Here is a 15,342-nt window from a genome sequence, read left to right as displayed (position 1 = left end):
GAAACGTCCATGCGGACCAAGGGGGTGCCGGGAGAGAACGCTGACCCTGGAAACGTCCACGGGGACCAAGGGGGTGCCGGGAGAGAACGCTGACCCTGGAAACGTCCGTGGGGACCAAGGGGGTGCTGGGAGAGAATGCTGACCCTGGAAACGTCCCTGTGGATCAAGGGGGTGCCGGGAGAGAACGCTGACCCTGAAAATGTCCGTGGGGACCAAGGGAGTGCCAGGAGAGAACGCTGACGCGGGAAACGTCCGTGCAGACCAAGGAGGTGCCGGGAGAGAACGCTGACCCTGGAAACGTCCAGGCTGTCTGGGGAGGTGAGTTCCTTCACAGGAAGGGTCCTGTGGTGGCCATGACCCCAGTGGCCATGTGGCTGAGGCCCTGGGCAGTGGCTTCGTAACTGAAAGACCCTGAGCCCACCCTGAAGCCCCACAGCTTTTTCTCCACCTCAGAGACTTTCCAGGGCTCAGTCTTGCGGCGGCCCTCGTGGCACTCGGGAGGCAGTGGGTGGACCATGAGTGTGAGTTAGGAAGCAGAACTGCCCACCTCCGAAATGGGTGCCCAGGAGAGCAAACACAGGACCCGCTCCTCCAGGCCTCAGCCCCCCTCTGGAATGAGGTGAGAAGACCCTCTGTCACAGGCTGCCCTGAAGAAGGGTGCGGGAGCCCCGCTCAGCCTGGACCCCAGGCAGCAGAGTCCAAATCCAGACAGCAGGAGAGGAGGGCTCCACACACTACTGGAGGAGCCAGGATCTCAGTTGGCCCGCTCCAAGGGTCATTCACACCTGCAGCCCCACCAATCTGCTGCCCCTCTCAGGGACCCTGTCCTCCACCTGTAAAGTGGGGATGCCGGGCAAGGCGGCTATGAAGTCAGGGGGAGACTGACAAAGAGCACATTGTGAACTCTGGTACTGAGGTCACCAGGGAGAGGCCTGGCCCCACTTCCTGTGGAGTGGGGAGACCTGGCCCAGTAGGTCCAGGAGGGAGCAGTCACAGCAGGCCAGCCAGTAAGGGCCAGGGTGCCAGATGTACAAGCATATGGGTGCTGAACAGTCAGGCAGATGGGTGCATGGACTGACAGGGGGATAGGTGGATGGTCAGACAGGGGGATGGGTGGATGGATGGACAGGCAGATGAGTGGATGGACTGACAGGGGGATGGGTGGATGGATGGACAGGCAGATGGGTGGATGGTCGGACAGGGGGATGGATGGATAGACAGGCAGATGGGTGGATGGACGGACAGGGGGACGGATGGATAGACAGACAGGCAGATGGGTGGATGGACGGACAGGGGGATGGATGGATAGACAGACAGGCAGATGGGTGGATGGACGGACAGGGGGATGGGTGGATGGATGGACAGGCAGATGAGTGGATGGTCGGACAGGGGGATAGGTGGATGGATGGACAGGCAGATGGGTGGATGGTCGGACAGGGGGATGGATGGATAGACAGACAGGCAGATGAGTGGATGGACGGACAGGCAGATGGGTTTATGGACTGACAGGGGAATAGGTGGATGGACGGACAGGGGGATGGGTGCCAGATGAACAGGCAGATGGGTGGATGGACAGACAGGCATATGGGTGCTGGATGGACAGGGGGATGGGTGGATGGATGGACACGGGGATGGGTGGATGGACTGACAGGGGGATAGGTGGATGGATGGACAGGCAGATAGGTGGATGGTCGGACAGGGGGATGGATGGATAGACAGACAGGCAGATAGGTGGATGGATGGACAGGCAGATGGGTTTATGGACTGACAGGGGGATAGATGGATGGACGGACAGGGGGATGGGTGCCAGAGGAACAGACAGATGGGTGGATGGACAGACAGGCGTATTGGTGCTGGATGGACAGGCGGATGGGTGGATGGACAGACATGGGTATGGGTGGATGGACAGACAGACTTCTTCCACTCAGCACTGCTTGGTTTTCAATACTCAAACGGCCTGTAGATTTATGTCTACAGCTTCAACACTGGCTCAGCCGGACGCTCATGGTGGAGCAGGAGATGTGGGGAGGGAGGGCCAGCACCAGCGGAGAAAAGGGAGGACAGGGTGGGCCTCTTGGCCCCAGGAGACCCACAGCAGCTGGAGTAGGTTTACAAACTAGATCTGACTGACACAACCATCCTTTTTAAAGGTTTTAACGGAATCACAGTGACATTTTGATCCCATTTATGAACCAGGAAGCTAGGCCCACCAGCCCACTGCACCATTTAATGTCAGCAAATAAAATTCAGTCAATAAGAAACCCCCGTGAGCCCTTTATCACGGCACAAGGCAGAAGGGGCTCGGCATTGCCGATCGTGGGAGGAGGCACTTAAGGGCTGCGAACCGGGGCTGGGCAGCGTGGCAGCCACATAACAGTGGGGGATCCAGCCCAGGGCCCAGCCAAGGCAGGTGGCGAGCAGCCAGGGTGGGTCTGTTAGGATCACATCCGGGAGTATCTATGGAGCACCCACTGTGGAAGGGCCCAAGCCAAGTAGAGATCAAGGGTGAGGGTCTCCCAGGCTGGGCCTTGTCTAGGGGGAATCTCTGAACTTCTGAGATTTGCTCTCAACCAGTCTCCCCCTGACTTCATATCCGCCTTGTCCAGCATCCCCACTTTAGAGGTGGAGGGCAGGGTCCCTGAGAGGGGGAGCAGATTGGTGGGGCTGCAGGTGTGGATGAGAGTCACAGCAGGCCAGTCAGTAAGGGCCAGGGTGCCAGATGGACAGGTGTATGGTGTTGAACGCACAGGCAGATGGGTGGATGGACTGATGGGGGATGGGTAGATGGACTGACGGGGGATGGGTGGATGGTCGGACAGGCAGATGGGTTGACTCAACCAGCACAAAGAAAGGAGCTGCCAGGGTTCAAGCTTCCTTTCCACAGAGCGGGAGTAGTCTGTGTCGCCTCAAGGGTCTGGAGGAAAATGGCCCTGGGTCGTTCCTGGAGAAGACTGAGGCAGGTGGCTGCAGGCTCCTGGTCAGCAGGGCTGGCTGGGCAGGGGAACCTCTGTCCCTCTAGCTTCTGGCACATGCATGTGCATGTATGCATTGCCACAGTGCATGTGTGCATTGCCACAGTGAATGTGTGCATGTACGCTCCCACACACGAGCACATGAGCAGCACACACACGGACTGCAGACGGAGCCCCTCGTGGAAATGGGCACACACTCACATGCTCAGAAAGCCAGGGGCTCCCTCTCAAGTCACAAGTAAGGGGGTCTCTGCCCACCACCCCATGAGCACAGGGGACCACCCAGGCCTTTCCTGGTTTCTCGCTCTGCACCAATGTCAGCGCGAGGATCAGGCCAGGAGCATCCCCTCCGTCAGGCCTCTCCCATCCCACTACTGCCTCCTTCCCCATTCTGGGCACCCGCCAGCTCCAAGGCACCTGCAGCGCTGGCCCTGGTGCCCCATGGAGGGTCCCCAAGGACAGTTGAGGAAAGGCACAGCCTCACTGCGTGCGGTCAGCTTCCAAGGAAGCCTTGAGAGTAAGGGGACACATGCCTGTCCCGAACAGCAGTGCAGAGACCCCACCTCAGCCTTCTCTGGGCTGCCCCCATCTCTTAGTTGTGACTCAGGGTATCACCCAAGAAGCAGAACATGAATACGAATGAAAGAGGAGCCCACAGCATGCCGATGACCCCTGCAGATGTGTTGGAGAGGACAATTCAATTAATTAAACACCATGATTGAGTTCCATAAACAGAAAGGCTGTTTATTTACTTAATTGTTGAGCTGCAATAAAGCAGTTTTTTTCAACTTCTGTCCTTTGCAAGCTGTGGACACAGCCCTGCTCTTACATAAGTGACCCTCATTGGTGCCCCTCTGTGAGGGGCAGGGACCCCGCCACAAACAGAAAGCTCGTGTGTAGGCTGAAGGGGTCACGGGGCACGGGAGGGGTGCTGGAGGTTGAGGCTTTAGGGCCAGTGAGGAGCAGACTCTGGTTTTAGGAATAAACTGTGATGAGGCCACTGGCAAAGGTGGTGGTCAGAAGGCCTGGGACCACTTGCCAGAGGGAGACCCTGGCCCCAGGGTCCCGCAGAGCGGAGGCTGGGCTGAGCCCTGGGGAGGCCAGAGCATTCAGCACCCACAAGGGGCCTCAGAGACACCCGGTATTTCCCCCGTCACACAAGAATCCTCTAAGGCCTCCCAGCCGGGGCTCCTCCCTCTTAGAAGCTGCCCCGAACCCTGTCCTGCTCCCCTCATCTTGAGCCTTAGGGTGGGGGTTTTGAATAATGTCTGTCATTCAGTTCAACAGCAAGGTATGGTGAGAGCTGGTGGCTTCATTTTTGGAACCGGTGGGGGGGGGGTAGAGAGAGAGAGAGAGAGGTTTGTGAGAGTCCTCATGAGACAGCTCATGATGGAAGTGAGCCTGAGCTGCGGTGAACCCTGTCGCTGAAGAGACAGCCTTCACTCTGGGTCTTGCAGGGGAAAATACAACTCTTCATTAAAATTTATTGCCCTGAAAAATGGGCAGTGTGACTTACTTATCCTGGGTAAAGTGTGTTGCAGGTGGCAGGGCTGAGCCTTGGGAGGGTGCCCCTGTCCACAGGCCAGAGGCCCCTCTATGCAAAGGAGCAAGTGAGCCTGGGGACCTGCCACCTCCCCATGCTTGTCATGGTTGCCACCCTGCCCAGTTCAGGGTGTCTCCTCACCAAGAGTCAGGGTCACAGGAGGATGAACCCAGCTCCTGGTCCCACAGATTTGGACTTAGTTCTAGCATCCCCTCTCCCTAGCCGTGTGACTTCAGCGGCCCCTGCCCACTGAGCTCAGCCCCCATCTACAATGAAGAGGTGACAGCAGCTGCCGCCACCACCTTCAAGTCCAGATTTCTCACCATCCCCAGTCTGGCCAGGCCTTCCTGCCCTTCAGATGGCTATAAGGATGGCATGGCGTCCAAGTGCAGGGCTCCCTGCCATGGAGTCCACAGAGTCCCCGGCTTCCCTCAGGGACCCCAGGGGAACTGCAGCACCACGTGTGCAAGACCCGGGCTTCAGCCACCCCCTTAAGAGAGAGGACCACGTGGCCCGGTTGTGTCTGGGAGGAGGCTGCCAGTCAAGGGAGAGCCTGGGCAGTAGCCTTGGGGAAAGGTGGGCAGGTGGCTCTCCCACCCAGGGAAGGGCCGGCATCTGGGCCATCCTTATGGCCCCCAAAGCCCCAGACACCTCCCCTACCCTCTGCAGGCAGCAGAGCCTTCGGCGTCTGGGACCCGGGCAGGAGGAAGAGAACTGGGTGTGAGACGGGGAGGCCAGGAGGGAAGGCTGGTGGAATGGGGGCATCTGCTCAAGGCTCATCCCAGGACCTCAGAAGGGAAGTGGGGAGAAAACAGTTCCTCATGAGGCAGCCCTTTTCCACTGGCCCTGCAGCTGCACATCAGACCCAGCCTCTGCCTGCCCATGGGTGTCCTGGGTCCCTCCCTGTGTCCAGCAGAGCTGACCTCTGAGCCAAGCCTGCAGTCAGCTTGTCTAGGGTGACGATGAGGCTACGTGAGGGTGCTGGTGGCTCCTGTTAACCTTAAAAAGATCAGGAAGTATGGAATATGGTTAAATGTAGTTTATTTGCACACAATGCTTGAGAAAGGCCACCTGGGTACACAGATTCCAAAGAATGGAAGTTGGTGCTCCCAAGTGGAGAGGTTTAGGGGTCATTTATATAGATAACATTTGGGAAGCTTAGCGGGACTTCAACACTGTCCACACAGGCCAGCACATCCAATTAGGTGGGGCTGTATTCTTTCCGGCAGAGGCATATTGAACACAGAGGATGGAAGAGTCATGGGGTCTTGTGCGCCTTCTGGTCTGAGTTGGGTGCAAGGTAATACAGAGGGAAAGGTCCACAACCGGGAGAGGAGGAGGGCTTATCTCTCACGTCATTGACTATTAATTGTGAACCTCAAACACCTGAGACAGGTCTAAGTTAATTTAGAAAGTTTATTTTGCCAAGGTTGAGGACACACACCCACGATACAGGCTCAGGAGGTCCTGACGACATGTGCCCAAGGTGGTCAGACCACAGTTTGGTTTTATACATTTGAGGGAGACATGAGACACGAGTCAACATGTGCAAGATGAACACTGGTTCAGTCTGGAAAGGCGGGACAACTGGAAGCGGGGAGGGAACTTCCGGGTCATAGGTAGATAACAGACAAATGGTTACATTCTTCTGAGTTTCTGATTAACCTTTCCAAAGGAGGCAATCAGATATGCATCTATCTCAGTGAGCAGAGGGATGACTTTGAATAAAATGGGAGACAGGTTTGCCAGAAGCAGTTCCCAGCTTGACTTTTCCTTTAGCTTAGAGATTTTGGGGCCCCAAGGTATGTTCCTTTCACGTTTCCCCCCTTTTTAAAAGTCTTTTGGAGAAAGCATTTTATAAGAAAATGAGTCTCTGGTCTCAGGTTTTGTCTGCTCTCTCATGGCTAGATGGTTTATTCCTGTACAGTTAGGTCCGGAGTTATTAGAAAACCTCATTTTTAGAAGGTTGTGAAGTGTCATGTCCTGTGAAAAGAAAATAGGGGGAGGAGGGAGGAAAAACAACAACAAACAAAAGAACAAGCTGGGAAAATTCAATATAGGCCACATTACTCTGAAGCCCATACATTAGTAGGCAGGTATGAAAGTGGCTTATGTATGTAAATAGGTTGCTGTTGTTTTCTTCTGAAGTTTAAGTTGCCTGGCTTCAGTTCACAGGGCTTTATGAAAGCACAGCTTAGTTTTCAGTAACTCCAAATTGGGAAACATGGGAGAAAAAGACAGAAGAAAAAAATCAAAAACATTATTTTGAAGAGTTGTAGCCAAGAAAAATTATAATTCAGTCAAAACCGTAGAAAATAATAAAAACTTTAAAACATTAGGCAAGACTAGAATCTAACAACAGGTATACTATAGGTTTTGCAACATAATTTTTCTTTCTCCAGTTTCCCATTTTTAATAAACACAAATCATGGTCGGACTAGTTTGCTTTATTATACTTGGCCTAATTATTTGTATTCAGTGCAGCAAGAATAATTATTTTTTACACAGGCTTTTTTTTTTTTTTTTTATGGAGTTTTCCTCTGTTACCCAGGCTGGAGTGCAGTGACACAATCTCAGCTCACTGCACCCTCCACCAACCAGGTTCAAGTGATTCTCCTGCCTCAGCCTCCTGAGTACCTGGGATTACAGGTGCATGCCACCACACCTGGCTAATTTTTGTGTTTTTAGTAGAGATGGGGTTTTGCCATGTTGGCCAGGCTTGTCTCCAACTCTTGACCTCAGGTGATCCACCCACCTTGGCCTCCCAAAGTGCTGGGATTACAGGCATGAGCCACCATGACCAGCCTACACAGGCTTTTAAATTGGCCTTGATGGAACTTTGTCTCAAATAAGACTTTTTTTTTTTTTTTTTTTTTTTTTTTTTTTTTTTGACGGAGTCTCGCTCTGTCGGCCAGGCTGGAGTGCAGTGGCCGGATCTCAGCTCACTGCAAGCTCCGCCTCCCGGGTTCACGCCATTCTCCTGCCTCAGCCTCCCGAGTAGCTGGGACTACAGGCGTCCACCACCTTGCCCGGCTAGTTTTTTTTTTTGTATTTTTAGTAGAGACGGGGTTTCACCGTATTAGCCAGGATGGTCTCGATCTCCTGACCTCGTGATCCGCCCGTCTCAGCCTCCCAAAGTGCTGGGATTACAGGCTTGAGCCACCGCGCCCGGCTAAATAAGACTTTTTTAAAGCTGAGTGTAGTCACGGATTCGTATCATAAAATATCTATGAGTTGGGGGATCCTATTCTCTTGCGGTTCCAAGATAAAACTTGGGGCTGGTGGGCCTGTCAGAAAGTGACGTTCTTTACTTACCACAGTTCAGGAACCCTGTACAGAGACTATGTAGACAAACATGAGGCCAGTTTTCCCAAGGGGCTTTTATTGGCTCTGTAAGTCAAGTTTGAGTCCTTAAAGGAAAGCACACCATTCCAGTCAAAGCCTTGGTAGAATAACCAGTTTCTCCAAGTGTGTCCTCTCATACATGAAAAGAGATTCTTATTGCACTTATGTAAATAACTGTATTGCCACAAATAGCTTGCAAATTCTGGAGAAATCAGGAAGAGGAAAAACAAATATGTTATAAATTTTGTTCATAGGAATATACTAAATTGTTAAATCCTGTTAATCGCTCCAAAGAAAAGTTTCCTTGGCTCTGAAAAAGCAAAGCAAAGGATTAGCAACATTTTAAGTGAAAAGTCAAAAGGATTACTTCAGTCTTGTAATAGTTCAGTCACTGTAGTTAATTCCTGTTCCGCTTGATATTCCTGAACATTTCAGTTCTCCATGGGCCCTGAAAGTTTTTATTTTATTCTGATGTCACCATCTCCAAAGCTGTTAAAAACTTGTATGCAAGAGCACCTGTTGGAGTTTTATAGCTTTTTATAAAATCACCTTGTAAGAAGGACCAAAATAAGACAACAATTGTCTGTGAATGACAAAAGGTTTTAGGGCAGCCACAGTCAAAATAACCATTGACAAGAAAATTCATTACCTCTGTGGCACACGATAATTTAACATAATAATTATAATTACTACTGATAATGTACACTAAGTCATATCAGAATTATAGGAGTTTCCTATGATTTGGGAACACATAACGATAACATGTTTATACAAACACAGCCCAAAGAAACCCAAACACCATTTCATATTTGACAACACTTCCTATATAATTTTTATACCAAATAGGACAAATTATGTCATTTTTGGACTTTATGGAACTTAATATCCTAAAAGATTAATTAGGTCAGAAAAAGACATAATTTATAATTTGATTTTGGAAAGTTTGTCAAAGGTTTAAAACACTTGATATCACAGGCTATTGCAAAATAAGTCATTCATTTAACCAAAGTGCTAACTTGAGGATTTCAAAAAAGGTGAAAACCTTCATTCTTTCAGAGAAAACTTAATTTTCCAAACAATAAACCCTAATAAAAACAAGAAGCCAATTACATTTGTTTTTCAAAATTTTATAATTAATAAAATTTTAATCTTGATCATAAGATATAATTTTCATAAGCCTTTTATAAACTTTATAGCCTTAATTTATTAAGGAGTTTGTTAATGCTTCCAGAAAACCTTGTTAATCTGACACAGGGGTCCATATGCTAGTTTTGCATCAGTGTGCTTTTGACATTAATGATTTATTTATAGAGAAACTGAGCTTATTTTATCTCTCAAAGTCAGCCTTTACAATCTTACACACCCGCCTCTTCATGATAGTCCCTGGGCCTTGAGGAATTGAATAGCTTTAATTTCTGGCCTGATGTCTCAGGAATGCAGTTTATTTTGAAGGGCATCTTCTACTGAGTCTGAAGATGGAGCTTTAATTCCTGTCAGTGTTTAAAATTTAGCAGGACTTGGTGTTCTTTTTAGATCCAGGAGTCAAACCCTGTAACTCAATGTCACAAGTACTTTAAATGTGCATACAGAGAGATACATGGATGTAATAACTTTAATTTTAAAAAACATTAATCTCAGTTTTTTTCCTACGCAAACCAAAACTTAATAATAGTATGACAGCATGATCACATAAAAGTTTTTGCTTTTTAAAAAAATACATCCTCTTATTGTGACTTACACAGACCATTCATGACATGCTTGGACTTTTTGGGTTGACCTGAATATCTTTTTTATAAACAACCACTCATTTTACTGTAGGACTAAATTGACCATACAGTATTCTGTCTCATATAAAATTATTTCTCTTTAAGCATAAAAGTTTGGAAAATTTGCAACCTGACAATGTAATAGAAAAGAAAATTCCATTTTCTGAGGAGAAATTCAAGCCAGCTGCAGAAATTTGCATAAGTAACAAGGAGCTGAATGTTAATCTCCAAGACAATGGGGAAAATGTCTTCAGGGCATGTCAGAGGTCTTCACAGCAGCCCCTCCCATCAGGCCCAGAGGCCTAGGAGGAAAAAGTGGTTTCATGGGCCAGGCCCAGGGTTGCCATGCTGTGTGCAGCCTAGGGACTTGGTGCCCTGCATCCCAGCCACTCCGGCCATGGTTAAGAGGGGCCAACATAGAGCTCAGGCCATGGCTTCAGAGTGTGCAAGTCCCAAGCCTTGGCAGTTTTCACATGGTGTTGAGCCTGTTGAGTGCACAGAAGTCAAGAATTGAAGTTTGGGAACCTCCGCCGACATTTCAGATGTATGTAAATGCCTCGATGCCCAGGCAGAAGTTTGCTGCAGGTGTAGGGCCCTCATGGAGAATCTCTGCTAGGGCAGTGTGGAAGGGAAATGTGGGGTCAGAGCCCCCATGCAGAGTCCCTACTGGGGCACCACCTAGTGGACCTGTGAGAAGAGGGCCACCATCCTCCAGACCCCAGAATGGTAGATCCACTGACGGTTTGGACTGTGTGCCTGGAAAAGCCGCAGACATTCAATGCCAGTCCATGAAGGCAGCCGGGAGGGAGGCTGTACCCTGCAAAGCCACAAGGGTGGAGCTATCTAAGACCATGGGAACCCACCTCCTGCATCAGCATGGCTTGGATGTGAGAAATGGAGTCAAAGGAGATCATTTTGGAGCTTTAAAATTTGACTGCCCCATTGGATTTCAAACTTGCACAGGGCCTGTGGCCCCTTTTGTTCAGCCAATTTCTCCCATTTGAAATGGCTCTATTTACCCAATGCATGTACCCCCAATGTATCTAGGAAGTAACTAAATTGCTTTTGATTTTACAGGTTCATAGGTGGGAGGAACTTGCCTTGTCTCAGACGAGACTTTGGACTGTTAACTTTTGAGTAATGTTGAAATTAAGACTGTGGGAGACTGTTAGGAAGGCATGATTGGTTTTGAAATATGAGGACATGAGATTTGGGAGGGGCCAGGGGCAGAGTGATATGGTTTGGCCGTGTCCCCACCCAAAACTCATCGTGAATTCCCACGTGTTGTGAGAGGGACCCAGTGGGAGGTAATTGAATCATGAGGAAAGTCTTTCCCATGCTTTTCTCATGATAGTAAATAAGTTTCACAAGACCTGATAGTTTTATGAAGAGGAGTTCCCCTGCACATGTTATCTTGCTCTTTGCCTGCTGCTATCCATGTAAGACATGACTTTCTCCTCCTTCCATTCCCCCACAATTGTGAGGCACTCCCAGCTAGGTGGAACTGTAACTCCATTAAACCTCTTCTTTTGTAAATTGCTTCAGAGGGTGCAAGCCCCAAGCCCTGGCAGCTTCCACATGTTGTTGAGCCTGTGAGTGCACAGAAGTCCAGAACTGAAGTTTGGGAACCTCCACCTGGGTTTCAGAGGGTGTATGGAAATGACTGGATGTCCAGGAAGAAGTTTGCTGCAGGGCTGGGGCCCTCATGGAGAACCTCTGCTAGGGCATTGTGAAAGGAAAATGTGGGGTGGGAGCCCCCACACACAGTCCCCACTGGGGCACTGCCTAGTGAAGCTGTGAGAAGATGGCCACTGACCTCTAGACCCCAGAATGGTAGATCCACAAATAGCTTGCACTGTGTGCCTGGATAAGCCACAGACACTCAATAACAGTCTGTGAAAGCAGCCAGAAGGAAAGCTGTACCCTGCAAAACCACAAGGGCAGAACTGCCCAAGACCATGGGGACCCACCTCTTGCATCAGTGTGATCTGGATGTGAAACATGTAGTCAAAGGAGATCATCTTGCAGATTTAAGATTTGACTGCGCTGCTGGATTTCAGACTTGCATGGGGCCTGTGGCCCCTTTGTTTTGGCCAATTTCTCCCATTTGAAATGACTGTATTTACCCAATGCATGCACCCCCATTGTATCTAGGAAGTAACTCACTTGCTTTTGATTTTACAGGCTCATAGGCAGAAGGGACTTGCTTTGTCTCAGATGAGACTTTGGACTATGGAGTTCTGAGTTAATGCTGAAGTGAGTTAAGACTTTGGGAGACTGTTAGGAAGGCATGATTGGTTTTGAAATGTGAGGACATGAGATTTGGGAGGGGCCAGAGATGGAATGATATGGTTTAGCTCTGTATCCCACCGAAATCCCATCTTGAATTATAACTCCCACAGTTCCCGCATGTCGTTGGAGGAACCCGATGGGAGGTAACTGAATCATAGGGTCAGTCTTTCCTGTGTTGTTCTCATGAGAGTGAATAAGTCTCCAGAGATCTGATGGTTTTAAAGATGAGAGTTTCTCTGCACAAGCTCTCTCTCTTTGCCTGCTGCCATCCATGTAAGATGTGACTTGCTCCTCCTTGCCTTCCACCATCATTGTGAGGGCTCCCCAGCAATGCAAAACTGTAAGTCCATGAAACCTCTTTCTTTTGTAAACTGCCCAGTCTCTGGCATGTCTTTATCAGCAGCGTGAAAATGGACTAATACAAACACATTTCTAAGTGTCTAAACTACAGTCTTCCTTAAAAACCAAGGGTAGTCTCTGTTGCAATAGCTATTTTAGTATAAAAAAAAAAATCAGGTTCACAATACAAAATTAAGTGGTTTAAGGGCTGAAACAAACTTGTCTGTTTAAATTCTTGGGGTTCCATAAGGAAAAACAGAGGTTTCTCTCCCAAAGGGAGTCTAGCACCTTCTCCATTTTCTTTAAGGAACCCCACGCTATTATAAACTATTTTAGGTCCCCCGTGCAGCAGAGGGTGCAAGAGAAAGGAGAGACAGCAGAAGTAAATGAAGAAACTAGAATTCAGTCAACTGAGAAGAAAAAACTTTTGCTCAAAAAAAAGACAAGGTTCTAGGAGAGGAAAAAAACAAAAACAAAAACATGAAGGTCCTTTAAAACAAACACACACACACACATTTTGGATATTAGCTTTAATTTATCTGACTTTTAACCATTGAGTTCCTTTAAAAAAAGTTTTTAAATCTCATTACCATATTTCAGCTAGAACAAATTGCTGCTATTTCAGAAGTACCAAGTATCAAACCAGAAAGGACTTGATTTAGGAACCAAACCCAGCTTTCATGCTGGAAAAAAAAAAAAAAAAAAAAAAAGAAGGCAGAAACTTAGGCATTGAACTGCAGTGTGGGGTAACAGCCATTGCTTTCAGTTTGGCCTGGCTAGCAAAAAGGTGGTCTGGTTATGTAAATAAAGCCCCTTAAGTAGTGAAAATCAAAATCAATCTTTTTTTTTTTTTTTTTTTTTTTTTTTGGTGGGAATGTAGCCACTTTAGAGGCCTTGTTCCCCATAATTTGAAACTTTCTTTTGGATTTGATCAAGTCAGAGTTGGTCAAACCCAATGGGAAAAAGACTGAAACAACAAAAACAGAAACATACAACAACAACAATAATAAAAAGGAGCAAAGCAAAACAAACAATTGAACAACTTACATAATTACTGAGTGCTCTAACAGTAAGGAGAAATTAAGACCAGCTGGCTATTAATTTTACCTTTAGCCAAGACAAATCCCAGTTCAGTTACTTACCTAGGAATGGATCTCAGGCTGAAGACTGCACTCCACCATCCTAGAAGCAGGAAAAAAAAAAAAAAAAAAAAAACCTCATCTTCCCTGTTTGAAGTGAGCTCAAACTCAGTTTACCTGCCTTCCATCGTCACAGAAGCAGGAAAAAACTTGCCTGCCTTGTTTTGGAAGCAAGTAAAACTCCAAAAAAAGGGGCGGGGTGGTGGTAGGAGTCGTACAGCAAAGTTAAATCTCAACCAAATTTTGGGAGATCAGGGATTCTCTGGAGGGGGTGCTTCCAGGCCTCAGTAAATTGTCCTATTCATTTGAGCCATAAAGATAACTCAAGCTGGTACTAAGCACTCATAAGACATTTTTTCAAAGGTCAGGGGCACCTCCATTCAGAATCCCTTTGTGATTACCAAAATGTGAACCCAGAAAATCTGAGACAAGTCTCAGTTAATTTAGAAAGTTTATTTTGCCAAGGTTGAGGACACACGCCATGACACAGCCTCAGGAGGTCCTCACGACATGTGGCCAACGTGGTCAGAGCACAGTTTGGTTTTCTACATTTTAGAGAGATATGACACACCAATCAACATATGTAAGATAAACATTGGCTTAGTCTGGAAAGGTGGGACAACTCAAAGTGGGGTAGGGGCTTCCAGGTCATAGGTAGATAAGAGACAAATGGTTGCATTCTTTTGAGTTTCTGATTAGCCTCTCCAAAGAAGGGAATGAGATATGCATTTATCTCAATGAGCTAAGGGGTGACTTTGAATAGAATGGGAGGCAGGCAGGGGCCCATTCCATAGGCCCCTCCCCACCAAACTGTCCTTGAAAAATCCTCACCTCTGAATTTTAGGGGAGGCTGATTTAAGTAATAACTGCCCTAAGCAGTTTTCAGCTTGACTTTTCCCTTTAGCTTAGTGATTTAGGAGCCCCAATGTATTGTCCTTTCACATAATCAATTTATAGAACAAGAAAAAAGAGAAAGAGAGGTGACCTACAGCCAGAGAAGCGGAAGCTGCAGCTGCATGCTGCATGGTTATTCCACACAGCCACATTTCCTTCTAGGCTCAATGTCATTTCTAGGGTTCCAAAAATTGATGATGTTTATTCGTTTTTTACACCCCTTTGTGCAGGCCCCAGTACTGACCCAGACTGGCCAGGTACCCCACACTGCAGAGGGGTATGCAGCCACTCCCCACAGGCCTGGCTTGGGCCACATCTATCACAGGCAGATCATTGTGAAGAGATCTTTGCACAAATTTTAAGTGCAAGAGATCTGACCTAACCAACTCCATCTTGCCTTTAACGTCCAAACTGCCTTTGATCACTTCTGGGCGTGGGCCAAGCTAACTTTGGGAGAAATTTAGTTAGTGATTTAAATGATAACAGCCTTTCCCACAACTAAACCACCTTTGTAATACTAATGAAAGGCCACCAAGTTAAGAGGATGAGAGGGGCCTGGATTCTGCTAAGACGTAGGGATAAACAATTACCAACTATTGTCCCAGAAGTTATAAGATTTGCAACTTCCCTAATTACTCCTGCAGATAACATCACTATTATAGAAACTAGGATTGGCCTTTTAAGATGTATTTTCAGACAGGGTCTCATTCTGTCACCCGGGCTGGAGTGCAGTGGCAGAATCATGGCACAGTGCAGCTTTGACCTCCTAGGCTCAAGCAATCTTCCTGCCTCAGCCTCCCAAGTACCTGGGACCACAGGGACGTGCCACCACTTCTGGCTATTTTTTTTTTTTTTTTTTATGTTTTATAGAGAAGAGGTCTCACTATATTGCCCAGACTGGTCTTGAGCTCCTGGGCTCAAGCACTCCTCCTGCCTCAGCCTCCCAAAGTGCTAGGATTATACGTGTGAGCCACTGTGCCTGGCCACACTTTTGTACTGCTGACACCAGATGGCTCTACCTGGACCAGCAGACCAGCAGCTCCTTGGTAGCT

The 15,342-nt window shown here is 48.0% G+C and overlaps 1 protein-coding gene and 1 long non-coding RNA gene across 3 annotated transcripts in view; one reads left to right on the top strand and one right to left on the bottom strand.

The window, feature by feature from the left end:
- The first annotated feature begins 326 nt into the window (after nt 1-326).
- LOC126961051 (uncharacterized) lies at nt 327-4,471 on the top strand. Its single transcript, XR_007728177.1, has 2 exons — nt 327-619; nt 4,252-4,471. It is a non-coding gene; the product is annotated as an uncharacterized LOC126961051 (long non-coding RNA).
- Nucleotides 4,472-7,880: 3,409 nt separating this feature from the next.
- Nucleotides 7,881-15,342, bottom strand: part of JRK (Jrk helix-turn-helix protein) — a 387,231-nt gene continuing 379,769 nt past the window's right edge. Inside the window, exons 3-4 of one of the 2 annotated variants that reach the window (XM_050801029.1) lie at nt 13,400-13,439; nt 7,881-9,409 (exon numbers count right to left, since the gene is read on the bottom strand). In XM_050801029.1, coding sequence (XP_050656986.1) covers nt 13,413-13,439 — 27 coding nt within the window. In that variant the 3' untranslated portion in view covers nt 7,881-9,409; nt 13,400-13,412. Of the gene's footprint in view, nt 13,440-15,342 lie in introns of both variants that reach the window. The other variant, XM_050801028.1, reaches the window with a different exon arrangement.

The sequence above is a fragment of the Macaca thibetana genome, chromosome 8 (genome assembly GCF_024542745.1).
Source record: "Macaca thibetana thibetana isolate TM-01 chromosome 8, ASM2454274v1, whole genome shotgun sequence".
Taxonomy (NCBI): domain Eukaryota; kingdom Metazoa; phylum Chordata; class Mammalia; order Primates; family Cercopithecidae; genus Macaca; species Macaca thibetana.
This window is presented reverse-complemented; position numbering and strand designations above follow the sequence as displayed.